Source organism: Equus quagga, chromosome 13 (assembly GCF_021613505.1).
Source record: "Equus quagga isolate Etosha38 chromosome 13, UCLA_HA_Equagga_1.0, whole genome shotgun sequence".
NCBI classification, from domain to species: Eukaryota; Metazoa; Chordata; class Mammalia; order Perissodactyla; family Equidae; genus Equus; species Equus quagga.
In genome coordinates this window covers 83,137,094-83,162,718 of record NC_060279.1, presented here as the reverse complement: position 1 = coordinate 83,162,718, position 25,625 = coordinate 83,137,094, and the positions used below count along the sequence as shown (strand labels likewise).

Below are 25,625 nucleotides of genomic sequence, written 5' to 3'. Positions count from 1 at the left end.
AAATTTAGAAAGCACACATTATTTTGAAAACACATAAAACAGGTGTAAGGTTTTCTTGGGGTCCATAAAATCAATCAATTACATAAACCTATCAGTTGAAACTTTTTAAAAAATGTGCTATCTGGGGCCAGCCTGGTGGCATACTGGTTAAGTTCACACACTCCACTTCGGCAGCCGAGGGTTCTCAGGTTTGGATCCTGGGTGCAGACCTACACACTGCTCATCAAGCCATGCCGTGGCAGCATCCCACATACAAAATAGATGAAGAATGGCATGGATGTTATCTCAGGGACAATCTTTCTCAAGTAAAAAGAAGAATATTGGTAACAGATGTTAGCTCAGGGCCAATCTTCTTAACCAAAAAAAAAAAAAAAAAGGTGCTGAGTATTTCCTTCTTTGGGGAAGAAAAATTTAGATAACCTGAAAATGTTGCTTTACTAAGTAGAACAAGAAGAACAAGAGTCTTTAGAACAAGACTCAAGATGAAGTGATGAAATAATCTTTTAAAATGCATGAATGTTTTGTAAATAGCTAAATGCACAAAAAGTTGCAAATCGTTCCAGACTTCCAGAAAGTGACAAAGGAGAAAAAAGTTATCAGAATCTAATTTTTTTAAAAAGAAGAAGAAAGAAAAAAAGAATTGCATGTAAAAATTGGGTACCAGCTGGACTCTCACCCTGGGCTCCTGAGGGTGGGAGGGGAGGCTCAGCCTGGCCACTCCACTATGCTCTTGCCAGGGCTGTGCCTCTGGAGAGGTCACAGTTCTTAAATCAGAGGAGACAGTTGGTTGCCGGATTCAAGAACACAGACCCCAGCTCTTGGATTTGGAAGGTTCTGGGAAGAGTCCTGGGAATGGGAAGGGTCTGCTCAGCTGGTGTAGAAGATCCAAGTGGGGCCATAGGTGATGAGGAAGCCAGCTTTGTGAGCAGTGAGGCCCAGGGCCAGAGCTCCCCTTGTTCCACAGGGACGGTGCTATAGACTAAATATGTCTTCCTTCCCCTACCCCAGTTCATGTGTTGAAACCTAATTCCCAAGGTTATGGTATTAGGAGGTGGGGTCTTTGGGAGGGGATTAGGTCATCAGATCATTAGGTCATGGTATCCTCGTGAATGGGATACTAGCCTGGCTCACAGAGGGGGAGCCCACACTCCATCCCTTGTGTCCTCCCAGAAACCAAGTCCATACCTGGCACAGGCACTAAGAGCCCGTCATATTGGTAATGCTCTGACAGTAGGTCCCCTCTCTCTCCCTAGAAGTAGTATGTCCCTGTATTCCTCATCTGGGCATCTCTGATGCTCAGGGGGTCCCTGAGCAGACGCATTGGCTCTGGGTCTCCTCTGGCACTTTTTGGGCTGAGTCATTTGTGGCCACTGGATCAGAAAAATGAGTCTCATCACAGAACCAGTGCCTGTGAGCTGGGAACACATCAGACAAGACATGCTGGGGGATGGAGGGAGGTGCAGGACACCTGGACACACAGGCCCGCCTCAGCATCACCCAACTCCCACACTGCTGGCTGGAATCTTGGGTCCTGATCCAGATGTTCTAGAAGAGACAGAGGCTCAGGCTGCAGCCCTTCCCTGTCCGCCTCCCCTTGGGCCCACTCACTCTTTACACACACACTGCCTTGGTACCCTGTGGTTCCCAGAGCTCCTCTTTCTGGGAAGGAAGAGCAAAGGCAGAGAATGGAAGCCCCAGCTGGAAGTGGCTGGGTGAGGCTGGGATGGTGAGTGTGCCCAGAAGAGGAACTTCAGACCCACAGGGCCCCAGGGCTCTGGCAGCTCTGGAAGAGCCTCTGGCTGCCCCTCCCCCAGTGCATCAGTTTGGTAGGGCTGCCATAATAAGATACTACAGACTGGGCAGCTTGAACACAGAAATTTGTTTTCTCACAGTTCTAGAGGCAAGATCAACATGTTGGGGCGTTGGTTTCTCCTGAGGCCTCTCTCCTTGGCGTGTAGATGGCTGCCTTCTCTCTGTGAATTCACTTGGTCATCCCTCTCCATGTCTGTGGGTCCTAATCTCCTCTTCCTATAAAGACATCAGTCAGATTGGATTAGAACCTAGTCTAGTGGCCAAGTCTTAACTCGGTCACCTCTTTAAGGACTTTATCTCCAAACATGATTACATTCTGAGGTACTGCGTGTCGAGGCTTCAACATATGAATTTGGGGGGGATACAAGTCAGGTTATAACACCAGATTTCAAGGTCTCTAATGCAAATTAAGAAGAAAGTGCAGTCTCGTATCCCAGTAAAAGTTTATCACAGGTGATAAGGGCTGGAGGCTCTGCTCCATTCAGTGTCTCAGGGACCCAGGCCCATCCATCTTATGCCTCCTCCATCCCCCAGGGACTTTGAGTTCTCATACAAATGTAGAATTGTCTACATTTTGTAGACAGGTGAAGGACATAATACATGTCTGATAAAGGACTTTTGTCCAAAATATACAATGAACTCTTAAAACTCAACAATAAGAAAACAACCTAATTGAAAAATGGGCAAAGGATCTGAACAAACACCTCACCAAAGACACACAGATGAGAAATAAACATAGGAGGAGATGCTCACCATCATATGTTGTTAGAGAACCACAAATTTAAACAACAAGGAGATACCACTACACACCTATTAAAATGATAAAAATCCAAAAGGCACTCGCAATATCAAATGCTGGTGAGGATGTGGAGCAAGGATGTGGGGTGATGGGAGCTCTCATTCATTGCTGGTGGGAATGCACTTTAGAAGACAGTTTGGCAGTTTCTTACAAGGCTAAGCAGAGTCTTACCATACCATCCAGCAATCACATTCCTGAGTATTTACTCAAACGAGCTGAAAACATTTCCACACAGAAAGCTGCACACGGATCTTTATAGAAGTTTGATGGAAGAATTGGAGAAGAGAATTCCTCTACCCTCTCTAGGTCCTTCTGGCTGGGCTACAAATTAAATTCACATGGGACGGAATAACAGGAGAAAACCAAACAAAGCTTTATAACATGTATACGTGGGAGAAATCCAGGAAATTGGGTAACTCGCTAAAATGGCTGAGCTGTCAGCTTAAATGTCATCTTCAGCTAAAGACAAAGGAGGACGTTGGGGGCAGTGGTTTGGGACTTCAAGGGGGTAGAAGGCAACTTCCATGGAGATGGAAGTGAAAATGGGCCAACTACAGACAATGTGACCTGAGAGACATGTTTTACATTACAGTTATCTTATGGTATTAGCTCCTTCCTGGAACAGGCCATTCTATTTTAAATTCTTTAGGCAGTTGGGGGTAGGTCAAAGTTTCTTTCAGAGTCTTGTTCTCAAAAATAAGCAAGCCAAAAAGACATATGTTGAGGTGGCCAATCCCGATCCCCCACAGAAGCAACCAAGATGTCCCTTAATAGGTGGATGGATAAACAGACTGTGGTACCTATAGTCGATTATTATTCAGTGATAAAAAGAAATGAGCTATCAAGCTGGGAAAAAAAAAAACATGGAGAAATCTTAAATGCATATTAAATGCTAAGTGTAAGAATCCAGTCCGGAAACGCTATGTATTGTTTGATTCCAACTATATGACGTTCTGGAAAAGACAAAACTATGGAGACAGGAAAAATATCAGCGGTTGCCAGGGGCTCATGAAGATGGAGGAGCATGAATAGATGGAGTACAGGGCATTTTTAGGGCAGTGAAACTATTCTGTATGCTGCTGTAATGGTGGATACATGTTATTATGAATTTTCCAAAACCCACAGAAGAATACAACACAAAGAGTAACCTTAATGTAAACTATGGAGTTTAGTTAGTAATAATGTGTTAATATCAGTTCATTAATTGTAACAAATGTGGCACACTAATGCCAGTGTTTAATAATAGAGGAAATTGTGTGCAGGAAGCTGGGTATATGAGAACTCTTTGTACTATCTGCTCAATTTTTCTGTAAACCTAAAACTGTTCTGAAAAATAAAGTCTGTTAATAGAAACAAAAACCCCACAATGAGATGTCAGTACACATTTACTAAAATTGCTAAAATAAAAAAATGTATAATGGCAACATCAAATATTGGCAAGAATTTGGAGAAACTGTATATTTCATAAATTGCTGGTAGGAATGTAAAATGGTACAGTCACTCTGGAAAACAGTTTGGCAGTTTGTTTTTAAAAAATACTAAAAATGCAAATACCATACAATCTAGAAATTGCACTCCTGGGCATTTATTCCTCAGAAATGAAGATTTATGTTCACACAATAACCCATAATAAGGAAACAACAGTGAAAGGGCAACCTATAGAGTGGGAGGAAATATTTGCAAACCAAATATCTGATGAGGGGTTAATATCCAAAATATGTAAGGAACTCCTTCAACTCATTAGCTAAAAAAAGCCTGACTAAAAAGTGGGCAAAGGACTTGAATAGAATAGACATTTCTCTAAAGACATACAGATGGCCAACTAGTATATGAAAAGGTGTACAACATCACTAACCATCACAGAGATGCAAGTCAAAACCACAAAAGAGACATCACCCTTCACCTGTTAGAATGGCTATCATCAAAAAAACAAAAGTGTTGGTGAGGGTGTGGAGAGACTGGAACCCTTGGACACTGCTGTGGGAATGTAAAATGATGCAGCCGTTATGGAAAACAGTATCGAGTTTCCTACAGAAAATCAAATAGAAATACCATATGATCCAGCAATCTCACTTCTGGGTATTTATCCAAAAGAATTGAAATCAGGATCTCGAATAGATATTTGCACTCCTTGGTTCACTGCAGCATTATTCACAATAGCCAACATGTGGAAGCAACCTAAATGTCCATTGACAGATGGATGGATAAAGAAAATATGGTATAATATACAATGGAATATGATTCAGCCTTAAAAAAGAAAGAAATCCTGCCATACGCAACAATATGGGTGAACCTTGAGGACACTGTGCTAAGTCAAATAAGGCAGACACAGAAAGACAAACACTGCGTTTATACGAGGTATCTAAAATAGTCAACAACATAGAAGCAGAGTAGAATGGATTGTCAGGGGGTGGTAGGGAGAGGGAAAGGGAGTTATTGTTCAACGGGTATGAAGTTTCAGCTATGCAAAATGATTAAGTTCTAGAGATTTGCTGTACAAGATCGTGCCTGTAGTTAACAATACTGTATTATGAACTTAAAAATTTGAGGGTAGGTGTCATGTTAAGTGTTCTTACCACAATGGAAAGAAAAGAAAAGGAAAAAAACCCGGAATAGCCTCAGATTGGAAGCATCCCAGATGTGGTACCCAAATTGTGGCACATCCATACCATGGAATAACACCAGGCAATGACGTGACAAACTATTGATACGTATAACAGCTTGGATGAATCTCTAGAGAATTATGCTGAACGAAAAAGATGCCTACTGTATAACATTTTTTTCTTCTTTTTAAATGAGATTATGATAGTTTACAACATTGTGAAATTTCAGTTGCACATTTATTATTTGTCGTGTGTCCCTACACTGTTTGTGCCCACCCCCAACCCTTCTCCCTCTCCCCTTACCCCCTTGCCCGCCCTCCCTGTCAATCCCCCCACAAGCCCCGCCCCTTGGCTGCGGTGCCGCGGGGACCTCTGGGAGATAGATGGGCGCGGTCGGGTCTCGGGATCGGCTCCACTCGGCTCTGCTCGGTCTGTTGGGTTTCGCTCGGAGGCGGCCCGAGCCGAGGCGGCGGCGCGCGGGCTTCTGGGAAGTGTAGTCCGGCGCCTTCCGCGCAGGCGCAGTGTGGGCGGGCGGGCCTCGCGGGCGCCGGTCATTGTCCTGGCGGAGCGGCGCGGTGAGTCCGCGGCGGGGGAGGGGCGGGGCGGGAGGAGAGGGGAGGGGCGGGCTGGCCCAGGTGAGGGGCGTGTGGGCGCGGGGAGGGCGCGCAGGCCCGAGGAGTGGGGTGCGGGCCGGAGAGCTGGGGTGCGGGCCCGGGGGAGCGGGTGCCAGCTGGAGGGAGGGCGTGCGGGCCCGGGCTCAGAGAGGGTGTGCGGGCCGGGAGAGGAAGAGAGAGAGCTGTCGCCGACCTGGTCCGATGTGTCGGGGAGAAGGCGGGTCTGTGCGTGCCTGTGACTGCTGGGCCGAGATCCGGCTTTGGCCGTCTCTGCGTGTGTGTGTCTGGGTGGCCCCTGTGTCCTTGCCTTTTCGTGTGAGTGTGTGTGCCTCTCTGTCTTGTTCTCTGTGGTGTCTCTGTGGCAGGTGTCTCTCTGGGTGTCCACCTGTGTCTGGTCTTTGCCTGTCTCTTGCGGGTATCTCTGGGTGACTGACTGTGTCTGTGTCTCTGGTTGTGTGTGTGTGTGTGTCTGCCTTTATTTCCATCCTTGGTGTCAGGGTGAGGGTGCCTTCCGGGTGTCCACCTGTGTCTAGTCTTTCCTCTGTGTGTCTCTGTCTCTGGGTGTGAGTGTGTTTGTGAGCGTGGGGGTGTATCTCTCCCAGGGTCTACCCCAGTCCGTGTCTTTACCTGTCTCTGTGTGTCCACCTGTGTCTCTCTCTTCGCGTGTTGTTGGGTGTTTGTGTGACTGTGTGTGGGTGCGTCTGGGTGTGCCCCTCCCAAACATGTGTGAAAGACTGTGTACACCTGGACAGATGGGCCCAGCAGAGCTGCCTGCCATCCTGCCCGCGTGGGTCCTAGTGTGGGACCCCCAGCCCCCAGCCCCTTCCTCCCCTCACAGCTTTCCCTGGCCCATAGAAGCCTCTGGAGGGGCTGGGGGCCTGGAAGGGCAGGAAGTGTGTGGTGACAGGATGTGGGGCTGGGGGTTGTTTCTTCTCTCGCCTCCCACAGAGCCTTCTTAAAGTGGGGGTGAGCGTCCCCTGAAGGGTCACTGTCCCCTACCCTTCCTGACCAGGGCTTGGTTTGTTTAGACAGTGTGTATCGGGTGCCCGAAGCACTATTCGGTGCACTTTGCTGGGACAGCCTCATTTATAGGCCTCCATTTATGGTAACTCCAAGGTAAGCCCGCCTCGTCCTCATTTTATAGATGGGGAAACTGAGGCTCAGAGTCCTTAAGTGAATCATCCAACTCCACACCCAGGCATCCCGGTTCCAGAACCCTCACCCTTGACCACCAGACAAACGGGAAATCTTTTTTCCTTTCCGCTCTCTGAGGTAAAGCTGCAGGATTGTTTCCCCGTGGCAATCTCAAGTTAGAAACAATGGAAGGAAGGAAATGCCAGGAAGCTCAGGGGAGGAAGAGAAATGAGGAAGCCACTGGCTTTGCAGCCACACAGATCGCAGGCCACACCGGGTTCAGCTGTCACATGTGCACATGTCCAGCCCCATGCACATGTCACTCTCCGGACTGTGGTGACTTCGTTGCCTTCGTGGGCTCCTTTTTCCATTAAAAAAAAAATAGTTTGCAATTGTATTGCTGTAAAGACAAATGTAACCCAAGGTGGTTTAGGGTCACCTTTTTTTCTTATGATTTTAGAAGAAATTAAGACATTCTCGTGGGCTGCTAAGGTACCAGGGGCCGTGGGCTCCCTCTGCCTCCTGAGTTAGTCGGCTCTGGTGGCATCCACGTCTGGCCAGAGGAGCCAGTGTCGCTGGCCTCCCAGTGCAGGGAGAAGAGTCAGAGACGGTTAGTCCAGAAAGAATACACTTTTTTAGATTAAATTCTGTTTAAAAAAAGTGTGACAGTAATCTGAAGTCACTGCACCCAGGGAAACAAAAGAATACAAAGGGAAAACATTAATAAGTCCCCCTTCGCATTCCCACTGCGTGCCCTCCAGGCACCAGCTGGTGTCCCTCATTCCACCATTCCACGGCCTTCCCCAGGCCTGGACACACGCACAGAGCACCCCACCCCCCCCCACGTGTGTTGGGTTGTTTTCCCACAGAGGGTGAAAGGTATGTGTGAAGCTGGGCAACTTGCTTTTCTTACTTACCTACGTGATGTATCTGTGACGTCAGACTAACTCCAGCTTTCTAGAGGCGGCCTGAAATTTCCTAGAACGGGTGCCTGCCATTTATGTGACTGTGCCTTTGCTGTTGGGTACTTACTTTGTTTCCAGGTTTTTTATGATTGTTGGTTGGTTCATTTTTGCCTCTTGGAACAGTGTTACAATAAGCATCTTTTTTCCATGTATAACGTTTTACGTGGAGCTTTGGTTGCTCCGGGCAGAGTTCTGGGAACAGGGTGGCTGGGTTATGGGCTTTGCATATTGTCAGCCCACTTTCTAGAAAGGTTGAGGGACGCTTGTCCCTTCAGCTGTGTGTGGAGCCCCTGTCCTTGTGTCCTGGCCAGTGCTAGAAGCTGGCTTGTTTGTTCATTCATCTCGCTGTTTGGGCGCCTCCCGTGTGCCAGACATTGTCCCAGATGCCAGAGACACAATCCAAAAACATTGTCTCTGCTCCTCCGAGGCTTCCATTCTGGTGGAGGGAAGACAGATGACAAACTTGAAAACATCTTTGTAAAAAGGGAGTTGTCGATAATGAGGTGTGCTGCAGGAAGATAGGGGGTGGGGGTGGGGGCGAGGTGCTGCCCTTACTCAGGAGCCTGGAGGTGGGAGATTTCTCCAAGGAGGTGACATCTGAGCTGACGTGTGAAGGAGCCAGCCATGGGAAGAGCATTCCTGGCAGGGGGAACAGCAGGTGCGAAGGCCAGTGTGCCTGGGGCCCAGCGTTCCAGGGGGAGCAGAGCGGGAGTGGGGAAGTCCAGTGGTGAGGATGGGGTGATTTGTCATGCTTCTCATGGGAAGCCACTGGGGTGTTTGAAGCTGGAGGACATGTTCACTGAGGGCTGACTGCAGGCCGGGCATGGTGCTAGGGAGTGTGCAGACGTGAAGTGGGGAGGGACACGAGCCCCCGGCTCTAAGAGCCATCTCATCTACAAGGGGACTTCTTAACCTCCACGCTGTTGACCCTCTGTTGTGGGGACTGTCCTGTGCATTGTAGGTTGTTTAACAGCATCCCTGGTCTCCACCCACTAAATGCCCACAGCTGCACCTCTCCTCCAGGCTGTGGCAACCACAGATGTCTCCAGACATTGCCAGATGTCTCCTGCGGGCCGATCGCCCCCTGGGGGAGAACCCTGGCTCTAGCGGCTTCTGCCAGCCTGTCCTTGTGGATGCCCCCGAGCAGTGAAAATCACTTAGCATTTTGCTTATGAAAGTTGGGGCTATTTGGCTTCAAAAAGACTCTTCTTTGACTTTAAGAAGATCAGAATCATCATAGTTGTTTGGAAATTCTGATTCCGGGGCCTCATCCCAGATGGTTTGATTCAGAGGGACTGGGCAGGGGCCTAGGAATGTATATTCTGAATAATATTTTAATAAGCATCCCTAGGGATTCTGGCACTTTGAGAAATGGCGCAGTAGCTAAAGGACTTTTGTGTAGGTGAGATCTGGGGTTTTTCCAGCTGATCCTGAGGGGTTGGAGATTTAGGGAGGCATATTTTGGCTTACAGCAAAAGGAAAACTTGTCTCCAGTCAGAGGTGTTGGTGACACAGGTAGTGAGCTTCCTGTCGTGGGAGGCATGCAAGTCCTGGCAGGTCACTGTGGAGCCAGATCTGAACCATGTCTTAAACTCTAAGAATTTGCCCTAACCTGTGCCACTTGTCCTATGTTTTACTTTGTCTTTTATTTAAATTGGCTCACTGGTTTATTTATTTTTTAATTAAATCAGCTTGGTTTAGAAGAGCACTCTGTGTGACTGCTGTAAATGGAAGCTGGGCATCGCTGTAAAAAAGGAGACAAGCAGTAAAACAAATGGAAATAAAGCCAGGTAATTCTCACTAGATCGCATGGTCTGCCTATGTCGGGGGCCTGAGCTCTGCTTTTGCTCAAAGGGGAGAGTAGGGAGGGGTGGGGGGGAGTGTGAGGACCTGCTGGCTGCCGTGGAGCCTTTTTCTCCTGAGCGTGTCAGAGGACTGGGAGGGAATCGGGCTGGGGTGCATCTCCCTGGAGAGTCCGTGTCACTTTGCGGCGCCCCGCCCTGCTGCTGGGAGCCCTGGGCGACTGCGTCCTGCTCTTCGCAACGTGCTCAGCTTACAGGAGCCGTGATCCAGAGCAGCAGGGGTGTGCTGAGCTCTGACCGTGTGCAGGGTTGAGCCTCACAGGAACCCTGTGAGGAGTGGGCAGGTGCCCGCGGGGGTGGGGACAGTCTTGGGGCATCTGGTGGGGCCTGGGGCTGGTACTCACAGCCAGGGGCAGGCAGCGGGTCCTGTCGCTCCTACAGTCTGTGGGATTGGCAGTATGTGTGTGTGCGCGCTTGCGTGTGTGTTGGGCGTATACGTGTGTGGTGTCTGGACGTGCATTTGAGAGACAGTGCAGCCTAGTGGTTAAGCACGTGGGCCCAGATGCACTCAGCCCAGCTCCAATCCCCGCTGTCTAATCCTGGGCGAGTGGCTCATCTCTTTGGGCCTCAGTTTCCTCATCCGTGAAATGGGGTGGGTGGAACTCATACGCACCATGTAGGGGCGTTAGGAGGGTTAAATGAGAGATGTTTGTCAAGTGCCTTGTGTGTGATAAGCACCCTAAGCGTCTGCTATTAATGTGTGTGCATATCCTGCTCTGTCCTGTCCGCATTTTGAGGCGGGCCGAGGCCTGGTCTCACCGTGCCTCCCTCTTTCTGCCCCTCACAGCCCGCCCGTCCCCTGGTCACCATGGGCAGTGGAGGGATGGCCGCCCAGCTGCTGACTGACGAGGCCCTGGTGAGTCATGTCGCCCTCTCACAGTCCTTTCCAGCCCAGGATGACCCTCTGACTCCCTGACCCCTCCAGGGCCCACGGCCCTGGCCCGCTCTCCCAGGGCTGTGTCTGCCCTGATGCGGGAGGACAGTGCCCTGATATTGGTTTCAGTCAGCTGCGGGGGAAAGGACAGCTCGGGAGTGACCAGTCCTGCCCTGGTGGGCACCTGGGAGGTGGTGGCTTAGACACTGTACATCAAGTGTGCAAAAGGCCCCTGCTGGACGCGTGACAGCGGGCAGACAGCACTGAATGTCCCTTCTGCACACCCACATGTGTGACAAAGTTACCAGCGCTGGGACAGGCTGCACACAAGGCAGCGGCCGCCTCCGGGCAGAGGGAGGAGCGGCCTGGGGTGGGCACGCGCGCCCTCGGCTCTCCCAAGATGTTTTATGACATTTTAGTGGGTGGTTCGTGTATGGCTGTGGTTGCATTTTTCTTTAACTTCTTTAAACTTTCTTTTATGCAAGAAATATTTCATAATAAAAAATAGGTATAAATGCTTCTTATAAAATATGGGGAAAATCCAGTGAAGTGTAGGTGAGACAATATAATTCACCCCTAGTCCCTCTACCCAGAGATAACCATGTGGGTGTTTCTGTCTTCATTTATTGTCTCCCTTCTCTGCTTGTTATTTTTAAAAATTGGCCAAGTTTTGGCTCTGCCATTTTGATCTCGTGGGTTTTTTTCATCGAGCTGTATGCAGTAGGTGTTTCCCCTGCGTTAGTTTTGGCTGCGTAGTCAGTGTGCCCAAACGTTCGTCCAGTATTGGTGGGTTTGACTTTGTTTTAAATCATCTTTTTAAATTTTTACATTTTATTTTTGTGTGTGTGAGGAAGATTCGCGCTGAGCTAACATGTGTTGCCAGTCCTCCTCTTTTTTGTACATGATGAAGATTAGCCCTGGGCTCACATCTGTGCCAGCCTTTCTCTACTTTGTACGTGCGATGCCTCCACAGCATGGCTGATGAGTGGAGATCCAAACCCTCAAACCCTGGGCCGCCAAAGGGGAGCGCGTGGAACTTTAACCACTCGGCCACAAGGCTGGCCCCCTAAAATCATTTTTTGATACTGTAAATCATAAAAGAAAATTCCTGGTAGGTGTGGAAATGCATAATCGTTGTCAAAAGCTCAGAAAACCCAGAAGAACCAGCTAAGAGATTCAGAGTCACTGTGGTCTTACCCCAGAAAACAGCCATGCTCGAAGGTTTGTCTTTTTCCCTGGATGTGTGTTGTTTTGCAAAAATAAGAATTGCTCTGGCTAAGCAATTTCATATCCTGCTTTTTCATCGAAGATTTCGTCCTGAGCATTTCTTGAGATGGTTAAAAACTCCTCGGTAACGTCCGTTTTAAAGGCTACATAAAGATTTCATCTAGTGGCCATCCCTGCTTCACCTACTGGTTCCCTTATTGTTGGACATTTGTTTCCAGTTATTTGTGGTTTTAAATAATGTCACGAGGGACACGGGTGGGCATAAGTCTTTCCGTGAATTTTGTATGATTTCTTCTGGAGTGATTCCTTGAAGAGGAACCCTGGGCTGGATATTTTGGGGGCCTTTCATAAGTCTCCATAGTACTTGCCCAGTTGGTTGGGGCAGTCTGTCTTCCCACCAGCCTCACGGTTTATGCTGCCATTGTCGGGTGTTTATGCTGCACGTTGGATATAAATGATAAATGGATATAAATGACAAATGGTATAAACCCTGAGTGTGGTAGGTGACAAAGGGTGTCACATGATCTCTTTCTCAGTAGCACTGTTTGTGTTATTAGTGAGGTTTGATTTTTAGAAAATGGTTATTAGCCATTTCTGTGGGTAAGTTATCTGTCTTGTGCTTTGCCAATGCACAGAAATCTCAGCATTCTTAAAGACTCTAAAGTGTGTGTGTGTGTGTAAATACTTGTGGCAAATATTCTTCCCAGGTTTCCTGTTTGTTTATTTCTTTCATACTTTTAAGTACAGAAGCATTCCATATTTTTAAAATCGAACCTGTTGATTCTGTGGTGTCCTCCTTTGTCTTTAAGCTCTAAAGGGTTTCTCCGTCCACAGGCCACGCAGCGCCTCTGTTTGCTTCCTTCTCTCCATTTATCGCTTGGATGTTAACAGCGAACTTTTGAATCTTTTGTATCCACCTGGAATTTATTTTAGTGTCTAAATGTGTCACTTCACTTAGCTGTGAGTTTTGGTTTGTTCTGTCCTTGTTAACACCTTTATTGAGATACACCCCATGTGCCCCAAAGTGTACCATTCGTGGGTTTATGCTATACTTGCAGAGTTGCACAACCATCACCACAATTTTAAAGCATTTTTAAATGCTTTAAACCCCAAAAGGAAATGTGTACCCATTAGCACTCACTGCCATTTTCCCCTGTCGACCCCCAGCCTCTGGCAACCACTGATTTATTTCTTGTCTCTAGATTTGCCTATTCTGGACATTTCATACAAATGAAATCATACGCTATGTCATCTTTGGCATCTGGCTTCTTTGACTGATCATCTTGTTTTCGAGATTCACCCATGTTGTAGCCTATGTCAGAGCTTCATTCCATTTCATGGCTGAATAACATTCCACTGTATTGACAGATCACGTGTTATTTATCCAGTCACCAGGTGATGGACATTTGGGTTGCTTCCACTTTTTGGTTATTTTTAGCAGTGCAATGGTGAACACTAGTGTGGGAGTTTTTTGTTTGGGTGGGTGTTCTCAGTTCTCTTGGTGTAGACCTAGGGGTGGCATTGCTGGGCCATGTGATAACTCTCTTTAACCGTTTAAGAAACTCTTGAACTATTTTCCAAAGGGGCTGCACCATGTTGTCCTCCTTTTTAACTTGCTGTGATTGTTGTCTTGATTTCTTCTTTTACCTACATTGTTTAGAAGGACTTGTAATTGTTTTTATTTCAATATGGTTGGAATTTTTGGTTTAAGTTTTTTTTTCTTAATCAGTTGTACAGTAATTACTTTCTGATAGGTAAAAAAAAATACAGCCTATCTGATTTCAGCTCTTTGGAATTTGGTGAGGTTTCCCTTGTGGTTTATTGGTTTGTGCCGTTAGATAGGAAGCTGAAATAGATGAGGCGCTAGAATGAGTGGCCTCGGACATGTGCATGCAAAGAACTCAGAGGGGTTCGGCACATTAGGGGTTAAACCCACATCTAGGGGAATCTCCCCCACGCGGCAGAGGAGGGGTGCCCCTGCCACCTGGCCTCCCAGCCTCCCCCTGCCACCTGTGCTCCCAGCATCCCCCTGCCCTCCCAGCCTCCCCTGCCCTCCCAGCCTCCCCCTGCCGCCTGCCCTCCCAGCGTCCTTGCTGTAAGGTGTGGGCCCCAGGACTGTTTTGTTTTCAGCGCATCCCTGGTGCCAGCCCTGGCTTGGTGCATGGAACCTGCTCAGTCAATATTCTATTGAGAGTTAATTGAAGTGGGGCCTACTTAGGGAAGACTTTCAGAAGGAATTATTACACTTTAAAAATTAAAATAAAATAAGAAATGAAGGGGGCGGGAGGAAACTTTGGGAGGTGATGGATAAGTTTATGGCCTTGATTGTGGCGATGGTTTCACAGGTGTACACTTATGTCAAACTTACCAAGTTGTATGCGTGAAGTGTGTTCCACTTATTGTATGTTGATCCTTCCTCCAGTCAGTGGTTTAAAAAAGTAATAGCTGGGCTGGCCAAAGGATATATGGGCCAAAGAATCAAATAATAATAATATAATAAAAATAAATATATATATATAAGATATATGTGAAATGTCAAAATTAATCAAATGATAATAGCAGTAGTTGATGTTCAAGGGGATCTTACTCCACACAGCGCTGGAACCATATATGCATTACCTCATCTCACCCGCATGACAGCTACTGAGGGGGACATTGTCATTATGAAGCCCATTGAGGAAACGAGGCTCAGAAAGGTTAAGACAGTTGCCTAAGGAAACACAGCCGTGGAGGGGCAGAGCCAGGATTTCATTGCAGGCTGCCAGGCTCCCAAGCCCGGACTCTTCACCACTGGCCTGACTGCTCCCTCATCAAGTGGTGGCCCACGAGGCAGACAAGGCCAGCAGGGGTGCACTATCGCTGGGCACCCCTTGGAAGGACCGGCCAGCAGGCGAGGCCTCTGCTCAGGGACAGTGAGCCATGCTTCAGGGTCCCTGGGTGGGAGCTCTAGTGAGAGCCAAGGACCTGTGAGTGTCAGTAACAGAAGCTGACGCTTATTGAGCACCTCCTGTATGCTGTGCGTTGTTCTGAGTGTCAAACATGGACTAACTCATTTAATCTTCAAGCCATCCTTACTCATGGATCCATTTATTCATTCCAGAGCTGTTTATTGAGTGCCTGCTGTATGCCAGGCATCCTTCTGCACACTGGAGATGTAATAGTAAGCAGACAGATTTATTAGTCTGCTCAGGCTGCCGTAACAAAGTGCCACAGACTGGGTGGCTTAAAGAATAGAAACTTGTTCTCTCTCAGTTCTGGAGGCCCGAATCTGAGCGCAAGGTGGCGGCGGGCCTGCTCCCTCTGCAGACACTAGGGAAGGCTCAGTTCCAGGCCTCTCTCCTCGCTGCAGGCAGTTCCTTGGTTTGTGGCCACAGAACTCCTGTCTTCACACCGTGTCCTCCCTCTCTGCGTGTCTCTGTGGCCCAGTTTTTTTTGTTTGTTTTACAAGAACACCAGTCATGTTGGATTAGGGGCCCACCCTTCTCCAGTATGACCTCATTGTTTTGTTCTTGTTTTTTTTTAAAGATTGGCATCTGAGCTAACAACTGTTGCCAATCTTCCTTTTTTTTTTTCTGCTTTTTCTCCCCAAATTTCCCCAATACATAGTTGTATATTTCAGTTGTGGGTCCTTCTAGTTGTGGCATGTGGGACCCCTCCTCAGCATGCTTGATGAGCGGCGCCATGTCTGCACCCAGGACCCGAATCAGCGAAACCCTGGCCGCTGAAGCAGAGCGCGCAAACTAAACCACTTGGCCAATGGCCGGCCCCCCGACCTCGTCTTAACTAGTTATTTCTGCAGTGGCCCTGTTTCCAAATAAGCTCCCATTCTGGGGAGCTGGGGATTAGGACTTCAACATGGGAATTTGGGGGAGGACATAATTCAACCCACAGCAAGCACTTAGAATAGGACCTGGCACATAGCACCTGCATAACAAGTGATAGCTCTTGTCACCGTTCTGGTCGACATCCTCACCGTCGTCGTCGTCATCCACCTCCTGGGCCATGTCCATCTCACCTGCAGGGTTTGTGGCATCAGCCAGGCGGCGCCTCCGCTTCCACCACGTGAGCTGCTTACCATCCCTGTGGGCTGATCTGCCGTGTAAGCCTCAGGTCTTGATCCAAGCTTCCCCCACCCGCCACCCCAGCCCCCGCTGAATCTCTCCCCAAGGATGCACCCACTAATTCTCTCTCCCCAGACTACACTTGGTGTCACCTTTCCCAACTCTTCCTGGGTGCCCCCTAAAGCTGCCGTTGCGCCGGCGCCTGGAGGATTTTGTTCAGACCTTCACGATGGTATTGACCAGATTGTGGGTCAGTTGCATGTGTTTTCGTCTGCCTCTCCCACGAGGAACTACTTCTTGAACCTTCCGTGACTGGATCCCAACACCCAGCTCAGCGCCTGCAGCTTAGCTGGGGCTCAGGAAAGTGTGTTGAACCACTGGATTCTATCTAGGATTCTGCTGCGGCTGGGCTCTGGATGCGTGTGTCCATTCACTGGGTTGTGAGCATTTTGCCTTTGATTCCTTCTCTCTGTTTCTCAAATCTGTGACTTTCTTCCCTCAACGGTCTCCTATCTGTTTTGTTTCTGTCTGAGGACCATCCCAATATAATCAGGCACTGAGAAAACTGTGAGTGGTCGGTCCCTGCAGAGCTCTGCACCTTGTTGAAATCACTTCAGATACGTCCTGTCTGCCCTCCCTAAATCCTCGTAGCTTTTCTGGCCATTTCTCCAGACCTCTGTAAGGAGGGCCCTGCGGTGAGTGGTTGTGGGTTTCCTCTTACAGGAATCAGTGACGTTGAGGGATGTGACTGTGGACTTCACCCAGGAGGAGTGGCAGCAGCTGGAGCCTGCCCAGAAGGACCTGTACAGAGATGTGATGCTGGAGAACTACAGGAACCTAGTCTCACTGGGTAAGGGGGCAGCTTCACTGAGTTACTTGCCATCAGCCTGTCACTTGAGGACTACAAAGAAATAAGAAAAAAGAGTGACAGATTTGGCTATGTAAAAAGTTTAAATTACTCTACTTGAATCTAAAAATAAAGTTATAGGTGATGAAATGGGGAATAATATTTACCGCATATATAATGGTCAAAGGATTATAATTATATAAAGAGCTCCTAGGAATAAATAAGAGGAAGATTAAGTGATAGAAAGATGGAAAAAAACTTATGAGCTGGTGATTCCTAGATGTAGAAATTCACAGGGTTACCCTTTATAAAATATTTTTAAACCTTACTAAGAGTTAAAGAAATACAAATTGAGTCAAAGAAATAAAGTTTTTGCCCATGAGGTACACGGAAATGAAAAAGCAGTATGATAGCCTGTATTATCAGGGTGTAGGGAAAGGGACTCTCTCATTTTAGGAACATAAAATTGGGACAACTCTTTTGGAAGACAGGCATTATCAGCCAATTATCAGCCAAAATTTTGAACAATTCTATTTTTAGGGATCTGTCCTTTAGAAATCTTCCTATAAGTGTGCAAAGTTTTACATGGGAAGAAAAATAGAGAAACGACTTAAATGCCCACCTCTGCAAGACTGACTGAACATATCAAGGTGTGTCAGGATGATGGAAACCATGCAGCTCTTCAAAGATGAGCACTCTTTGTAGGCATTGACATGGAAAGATGTCCCTTGATATATTTTTGGGTAAAAACACTAACTTTCAGAACGAGGGTATGGTCCTATTTCTTTAACAGCTTTTCTGGAAGTATAATTGACCTACAATTAACTGCACATTTTTAAGGCGAACAACTTGACGCATTTTGACGTCTGTATATACCTGGGAAACCATTGCCATGATCCAGATAATGAGCAGACCCATTACCCCGGAAAGTTTCTTGTGCCCCTTCATAATGTCTGTCTCCCCTCCTGATGCCCACCCTTCATGCCAGACAGCCACTGGTCTGCTTTATGTCCCTGTAGTTTAATTTACATATTCTAGAGTTGTATATCCTTGGAATCATAGAGTACATACTCTTTTTTGGTCTAACTTCTTCCACTTGGCGTCATTATTTTGAGGTTCACTCATGTCTGTATCAGTAGTTGGCTTTTTTGATGAGTAGTATTCTGCTTTATGGATAGGACACAATTTGTGTATCCTTCCCTTGCTGATGAACATCTGGGTTGTTTCCAGTTCTGGACTATCACAAATAAAGCTACTAGGAACGTGTGTGTTCACGTTTTTCCATAGGCACGTGCTTTCTTTTCTCTTGAGTAAACACCAGGGAGTAGAATGGTTAGATGCTTTTTAAGAAACTGCCAAGCTTGTTTCCAAAGTGGTCGTCCCGTTTTACATTTCCTCCTTCCGTGTGTGGGGCTGGAGCCGCTCCGTGTGCTCGCTAAGCTTAGTACGTCAGCTTGTTCATTTTAGCCGTTGTCCGGGGTGCGCAGTCTGCCCGCACTGTAGTTTTCACTTGATATTGAGAATCTTTTCATGTGCTTATTTGCCATCTGTGTATTCTCTTCAGTGAAATATCTATTCAAGTCTTTTGCCTGTTTTCTTAGTTGGGTTGTTTGTTCCTTATTATTGAGTTTTGAATGTTCTTTATATATTTATTATCATTAGTGACATAAGTCCTTTAGCAGATACGCTTTGCAAATATTTTCTCCCATTCTGTGGATAGTCTTTTCTCTTTCTCGATGGCGTCGTTTGAAACATGAGGTTTTAAATTTTGATGTAGTCCAGTGTGTTTATTTTGTTGTTGTTGTTGCTTGTGCTTTTGGTGTCATATCTGAGAATCTATTGCCCAACTCAAGGCCACAAAGATTTACTCCTATGTTTTCTTCTAAGAGTTTTATAGTTTTAGCTCTTCATTTATGTCTTTGGTCCGTTTTGGGTTAATTTTTGTGTGAATGATGTAAAAAGATCACTTTTGAATGTGGATATGCAGGTGCCCAGCACATTTGTTGAAGAGCAGAAGGTTTTGATTTGATGAAGTCCAATTTATCAGTTATTGTCATTAAGGATTGTGCTTTTGGTGTCAGATCTAAGAAATCTTTGCCCATCTCAGGGCCACAAAGGTTTTCTTCTATAAGTTCTATAGTTTTAGGGTTCACATTTTATTCTATGATCCCTTTAGACTTATTTTTTGTAATATGCAAAGTATTAATTCAAGTTCTTCTTCTTTGTCAAGTGGATGTCCATTTGTTCCGCCACCATTTGTTGAAAAGACTGAAGTTTTCCATTGAAGAATTTCCACTGAATTTTCTCCACTGAATTGCCTTTGTGCTTTTGTCAGAATCAGTTGTCCATGTATGTGTGGCTCTAATTCTGGACTCTCTTGTGTCTCATCCATCGATTTGTCTGTCTTGACACCAATTCCATGTCATTTGCTCTGCTCTCAGTTTTTCCCTTTATGAGTGGAGCTCTGTCTCAGATGACATATCCTCCTGAGACCCTCTCAGTGTCCTGCCCAATGCCCCTGAATTACCTGTGTAAGGAATGTGGCCGCTGGTGTGAGAAGGCACTAACCCAGCCCTGTGTCGGCTCCGGGGACTGTTTTCAGATCCTCTTAGATGGTTTTCCCCATCCTTGGGTAGTTTCTGTACTTGCGTGTTCTGATCGGTAATCTGAGGGCTGGAGGGGCCTCATGATCTCCGCAGCTCTGTCTGCCCGGCTTTCCTCTCCTGGACTCTGTCCTGTGAGCTCTACCTGCCTGCGTTGCTCAGTTCCATCTTCTCAACTCGAGGAGTCTGCTGGGCTTTGCCTCAGTTTGCCCTCCTATGCCACGGCCTGCAGACTCACCAGTGCGTAAGCGGGTGGGCGTGGGGCCTGCCTCTTTTGACTCCCATCTCTCAGGAATTACTGCCCTTCCTTGCCTGATCTCCAGTGTCTTGAAAACCTTAGTTTTATATATTTTGCCCTTTTTTTCCCTGTTGTAGGCTGGAGGGAAATCTTGTCCCTGACACTCTTATCTTGGCTGGAAGCCTTGTTTTAGAAAAAAGGTGTGCATTCATATGTGTGTGTGTGTACAGGTGTGTTGTGTGTATTTGTTCAAAAGGTATGCACTGGGGAAAAAAATTCTAAAACTATACACCAAACTGCTAACTCAGATGGGTGAGATTACAGAGACTTCCCTTTCAGAAGTTATTTTTTGATGTTTGATGCTTTAATAACAAGTGTGAATTACTTTGTGATCAGAAACAATTGTAGAAATACAGAATATGGAAAAACAAACTATGAAGAACAAGAAACCTAGCACCGTGAAAAAAGATAGACCCACATTTAGACCAAAAGGAATGAATAGCATTTCACACGTTTGCAGCTTTTTGCCAAACAGGCTTCTGCAGAAATTGTGAACATTTCCCTTGACTGTGGGCAGGAAGGCCCGCGTCCATGCACCATCGCCCGCCACAGAGGGCATTGAACACTTTGCTTTTTGCCAGTCTGCTTGGTGAAAAGCCGCGTGGTGGGGTGGTTCTCATCTGGCTGATGTCGAGCTCTGTGTTCACAGCTTTTCACCGGTGAGAGCTGGGTGTTGGCTTTTTTGCTGATAGTCTCTCTAGAAGGGTTTCAGTCCGTGAAAAGGAGGCTGCTGCCTTTCCCCTGCCCCTTAATCTCCAGTTTTGCTGGCTTTCTGCCTCCAGCTGTCCTGACGTCTCCAGTTAGGATTTACTTCAAAGACTTCCACCTGTGTGCACAACCAGGACTCCCCGCGCACTCTGATCTCTGAGCCACTGGCTGGTTTATTTCCCCGGTGCGTCTCAGACCCCATTGGCCCCAAACCCAACCCACTGTCACCTTTCCTTTCTTCCCACTGAGAAGTAACCCTGTCCCACCCACAGCCTTCATGCCCCAAGCCCCTCTCTGCCCTGACATCACTGAACCGGGGTCATTCTCCAACTGTGTCTCCCAAACCCTTTCCTCCTGGATGGGAAAACGACGCATGGCGAAACAGTGACTCCTCGGGCCTGTAGCTCTGGACTGCATGATTCCCACCTCTGCTTCCCATGTGCTGTGTCACCTGAAGTGTGTGACTTCGTTCTCAGAGCCTCACTTTCCTCATCTGTAAAATGGGTCTGATCCCCAACAGGACCCAACTCACGGAGGGTCGTCAGGATCATGAAGAGATCGTGCAGGCTGCTTAGCGCCATGCCAGGCACAGTACAGATGCTCTGTAACTGTCTACCTGGCACCTTCTGTGTGCCAGGCACTCTTGCAGGAACTGGCCTGGGCAAGCTCCTTGCCCTCCTGGGGCTCACTTCCCACAGGGGAGCCGGTAATAAACAGATCAAGGGATGAATGAAAGTTGCCACGGGCCATAATGAGCACTCACGATGAAGCAGGCAAGAGACTAGCAGGAGGGCCCTTCTTTCCACCACAGGATGGACTGAGGTGGCCTCCCTGTGGAGGATGAATGCCACCCGAGGCCTGAAAGATGAGCACCCATGGGAATGCCGGGGGGACACCAGGGGCAAAGGCCCTGAGGCAGGAAGAACTTGGTGTGGACACGGGAGCAAAAAGGAACTACAGGGTGTGTGTGGCTGACGGAAACTGAGTGGGAGAGGGTGGCGGGAGGGAGGTGCGTCCCACGGGCCGTGGGAAAGCATCGGCTTTGATCTCGGTGCATTGGGAAGACGCTGGAGGGTTTGGTCTGACTCTAAGAGGATCCTCATACCGCTGAGTGGAGGCTGCGTTGGAGAGGCCGAGGGTGCGGGCGCGGGCGGGAAATCTGTGGTGGCCGACTAGGTCGTTGGCAGTGGTGACGGAGAGATTTGGTCCAGTTCAGGCTGTTTTGTGTGTCCAGTGGCATTTGTTAACTGTCTGGATGGTGGAGGAAAGGGGTGAATCAAGATGACCACTAAGTCTTTTTTTAAAAAAATTTTTGGTAAAATATACGTAACATAAAATTTACCATTTTAACCATTTTGGGTGTACAGTTCAGTGGCACCGAGTACATTCATATTGTGCAGCCCACCACCATCCATCTCCAGAACTCTTACCTTCCCAAACTGAAACTCCATCCATTGAACACTGACCCCCACCCCTGCAGCGCCTGGGAACGGCCTTCTGCTTCCGGCTCTGGGAATTGACTGCTGGGTGCCTCGTGGGAGAGGAATTGGACAGCGTTGGGCCTCCTCTGTCTGACTTATTTTGCTAAGTCTCTTTGACGATCCTTTCTTTCTTTTTAATTGCTTTTTGTGGGACAGGAGTTCTGAAATCACAAGTTTCATATCAAATATGTTAGGTTTGCAATATCCAAGAGGGACGCCAAGTCGGCCTTTGAATATTTGTCAGCAGAGCTCAGAAAGGAGGTCTGGGCTGGGCGCATAAATTCGGGAGGTGTCAGCATGTAGAGGATAATGCAGTCGGACCCCCTTGGCAAGACCTAGGGGAGGGAGGTCTCGCACTCAAGTGATCGTGAGGCCAGCTGGGGGTTTAAATGTGGCAGCAGGAACTGTGGCCTCCACTCCAGCTTATGGTTGTCTCATAGGAATGGGGACTCCCTGGCCGTCTCGTCCCGTTTTTTATGAGATTTTGTTGAAGATCTTACAGTTTGTTTGTTTGTTTGTTTATTGATTGATTGATTGATTGATTGGAAGGTTAGCCCTGAGCTAACTGCTGTCAATCCTCCTCTTTTTGCTGAGGAAGACTGGCCCTGAGCTAACATCTGTGCCCATCTTCCTCTACTTTATATGTGGGACTCCTGCCACACAGCATGGCTTGACAAGCAGTGTGTAAGTCCCACCCAGGATCCAAACGGGGAACCCTGGGCCGCTGAAGGGGAACATTCAAACTTAACTGCTGCGCCTCTGGGCCGGCCCAGATCTTACAATTTTTAAATGTTGGGAGCGGAGCTGTTGGGTCGATGATACAGAGTCGGGACCTCAGGAGAGCCCCCAGACTGGAAGCGGAGATTTAACAGGATGCACGCAGGAGGGGAAGGAAGCTGCGGCCTGGCTGTGATCACCCGGGAAGGAGGGATATGCAAAGAGAAGCGGGCCTGGCACCAGCTCCGAGGGACACCTGCTGCTCCAGGACCGGGCAGCGGAAGCGGGAGTGAGGGGGCAGCAGCGGGAGTGAGGGGGCAGCGGGCAGGACAGGGAGGGAGGGAGCTTAGCTGGTGGTGGGGGCGGGGACACGGACGGGGTCGGAGGGTAACCAGCGTGTGCCCCGGAAACGTCAGCTGTTAGTTTATCATTTCTAATAAAAATCGATACTCGATGCTTCAAGAGGCGTACCTGGTCGGGGGTTTTCAGGATGAACCCTGGAAGTGAGGAGCCCGTTGCAGTAACTCCTCACTCGGGTTTGGGGAGCCTCTGACCCGCCCCCTCCAAGCCTGGCGGGCGTCCCTCCTGTGGTTTCCCTTCAGGTCTCTCTCCTCCAGCCCGGCTGCTGGCCGCCGCTTCACCCCCCTCCCGAGGGATATTTCTCGTTCCCTTTTGCTCGCTGGGCTTCGCAGGTTGATTCTGCCGCCTCAGCTCCTTGCTTCCCCGCTGATCCGCAGGCTGTGGTCTGCTCCTCACTCTGTGCCTGTCTGTCCCCCCCACCCCTCCGTGTCGGACTTCCTGACTCCCAGCATTGTTAACTACATGTATTTCGTCTTCTCTTTCCCCTGCCCCAGACTTGGAGACTAGACCTGAAATGAAAGAATCGGATCCGAGGGAGGACGTTCTGGAAGACAGACCGGCCGTCGGGGTGGTCGCGGAAGGACCTCCGAGGAATGGTGGCTGGGGTTCCGCCTGTGAAGGAGCGTGGACGCTGGGTGACCGGGCGGAGGGGCAGCAGAGACACGCAGGGGACTGTCTGGGGCACTTGGGATCTTCCTGGGAGTCAGCCCCCCAATGCCGTGAGTTCAAGGCCCTCATCAGCCAAAGCTCCACCCTGATCCCCCCGGGACCCGGCGATCCAGGAGAAGCGGGGGTCGGTGCGTTTGCCATGCGTGGAAAGGACTTCTCGGGCGACGCGGCCCTCAGCCCTCCCCCCAGGACCTATGACTGCGGGGAGTGCGGCAAGGCCTTCCGCCGCAGCTCGTCGCTCGTGAAGCACCAGAGGATCCACAGCGGGGAGAAGCCCTTCGAGTGCCCCGTGTGCGGGAAGCACTTCGTCGAGCGCTCGTCCCTCACCATCCACCAGCGGGTGCACACCGGCGAGAAGCCGTACGGCTGCGGGGACTGCGGCAAGGCCTTCAGCCAGCGCATGAACCTCGTGGTGCACCAGCGCACGCACACGGGCGAGAAGCCGTACGCCTGCGCCGTGTGCGGGAAGGCCTTCCGCAAGACCTCCTCCCTCGCGCAGCACGAGCGGGTGCACACCGGGGAGAAGCCGTACGCGTGCGGGGACTGCGGCAAGGCCTTCAGCCAGAACATGCACCTCGTCGTGCACCAGCGCACACACACCGGCGAGAAGCCGTACGTGTGCGGGGACTGCGGGCGCGCCTTCAGCCAGAACATGCACCTGACGGAGCACCAGAGGACGCACACCGGCGAGAAGCCGTACGCGTGCAAGGAGTGCGGCAAGGCCTTCAACAAGAGCTCCTCGCTCACGCTGCACCAGCGGAACCACACCGGGGAGAAGCCGTACGTGTGCAACGAGTGCGGTAAGGCCTTCAGCCAGAGCTCCTACCTCATCCAGCACCAGCGCTTCCACATCGGCGTGAAGCCCTTCGAGTGCAACGAGTGCGGCAAGGCCTTCAGCAAGAACTCGTCGCTCACGCAGCACCAGCGCATCCACACGGGCGAGAAGCCCTACGAGTGCTACATCTGCAAGAAGCACTTCACGGGGCGCTCGTCCCTCGTCGTGCACCAGACCGGCCACACGGGCGAGCGGCCGTACCGCTGCGGCGAGTGCGGCAAGGCCTTCGGCCAGAGCGCGTACCTCATCGAGCACCAGCGCATCCACACCGGCGAGAAGCCCTACAGGTGCGGCCAGTGCGGCAAGGCCTTCATCAAGAACTCGTCGCTCACCGTCCACCGCAGGATCCACACCGGCGAGAAGCCCTACCGCTGCGGCGAGTGCGGCAAGACCTTCAGCCGCAACACCAACCTCACGCGGCACCTGAGGATCCACACCTAGGGGCGCGGGCCTCGCGGTCTGCCTCCGGGGGGCCCTTAGTCCGGGCGGGCAGAGCGAGCTTCTCGTGCTGGAGCCCACGGGCAGCACAGTCGGAGGAGTCCCGCCCCAGCCGCGCTTTGCGGACGTGGGGGCCGTGGACAGGCGCTGCTCACACCGCCCCCTCCTCACGCGGCGTCCGCACGTCCCCAGTGGGAAGCGAGTCCCGACAGGTCTAATGTATTTGGGGACACGGTGGGGTTCATGGTGGCTGGTAACTCACGGGAGCTCCAGGGACGCAGGGCGTCAGGGCTCTGGACCCAGCTCGGAGAACGTGGTGGTAAGAGCTTGGAGAAAGCGCTTAGTGGCTCTGGGTCTCCCTTCCCTCCATGTGAAGTGGGGGTGGGGAGAGGCGGAGGGGGACTTGATAACTGACCATGGGGACGTTTCTCCCTTTGTCACACACACCCTCCATCTGGTCCAGATGGCAGGTTGTCACCTTCTGTGAGTTTCCTTGAGGAGATAAGAGCTAGGGGGCCCCTCTGCCCTTCCCGCGTCCCAGCCCCGGGCAGTCTCCCCACAGTACCTGCCAGAAGCCTCCAAGCTGATAAGCCGTGGAAGTCGGCACATGATTATGAGGAGAAGAAACTTTTTTTCAGAGTTAGCAAATAACAGTAACTGCTTCAGATGCCAAAGTTTCTCATTGTGGTCTGTTAAATTTTTTAAAAATAAAACTTTT

General features: G+C 49.4%; 1 protein-coding gene across 1 annotated transcript in view; it reads left to right on the top strand.

Annotated features, from left to right (window-relative positions):
- ZNF470 (zinc finger protein 470) overlaps window positions 1-25,625 on the top strand; it is a 43,582-nt gene extending 17,957 nt beyond the window's left edge. Inside the window, exon 8 of the mRNA XM_046681637.1 lies at window positions 23,824-25,625. Within this exon, the coding sequence (XP_046537593.1) occupies window positions 23,824-24,910 (1,087 nt within the window). The 3' untranslated portion in view covers window positions 24,911-25,625. The remainder of the gene's footprint in view (window positions 1-23,823) is intronic.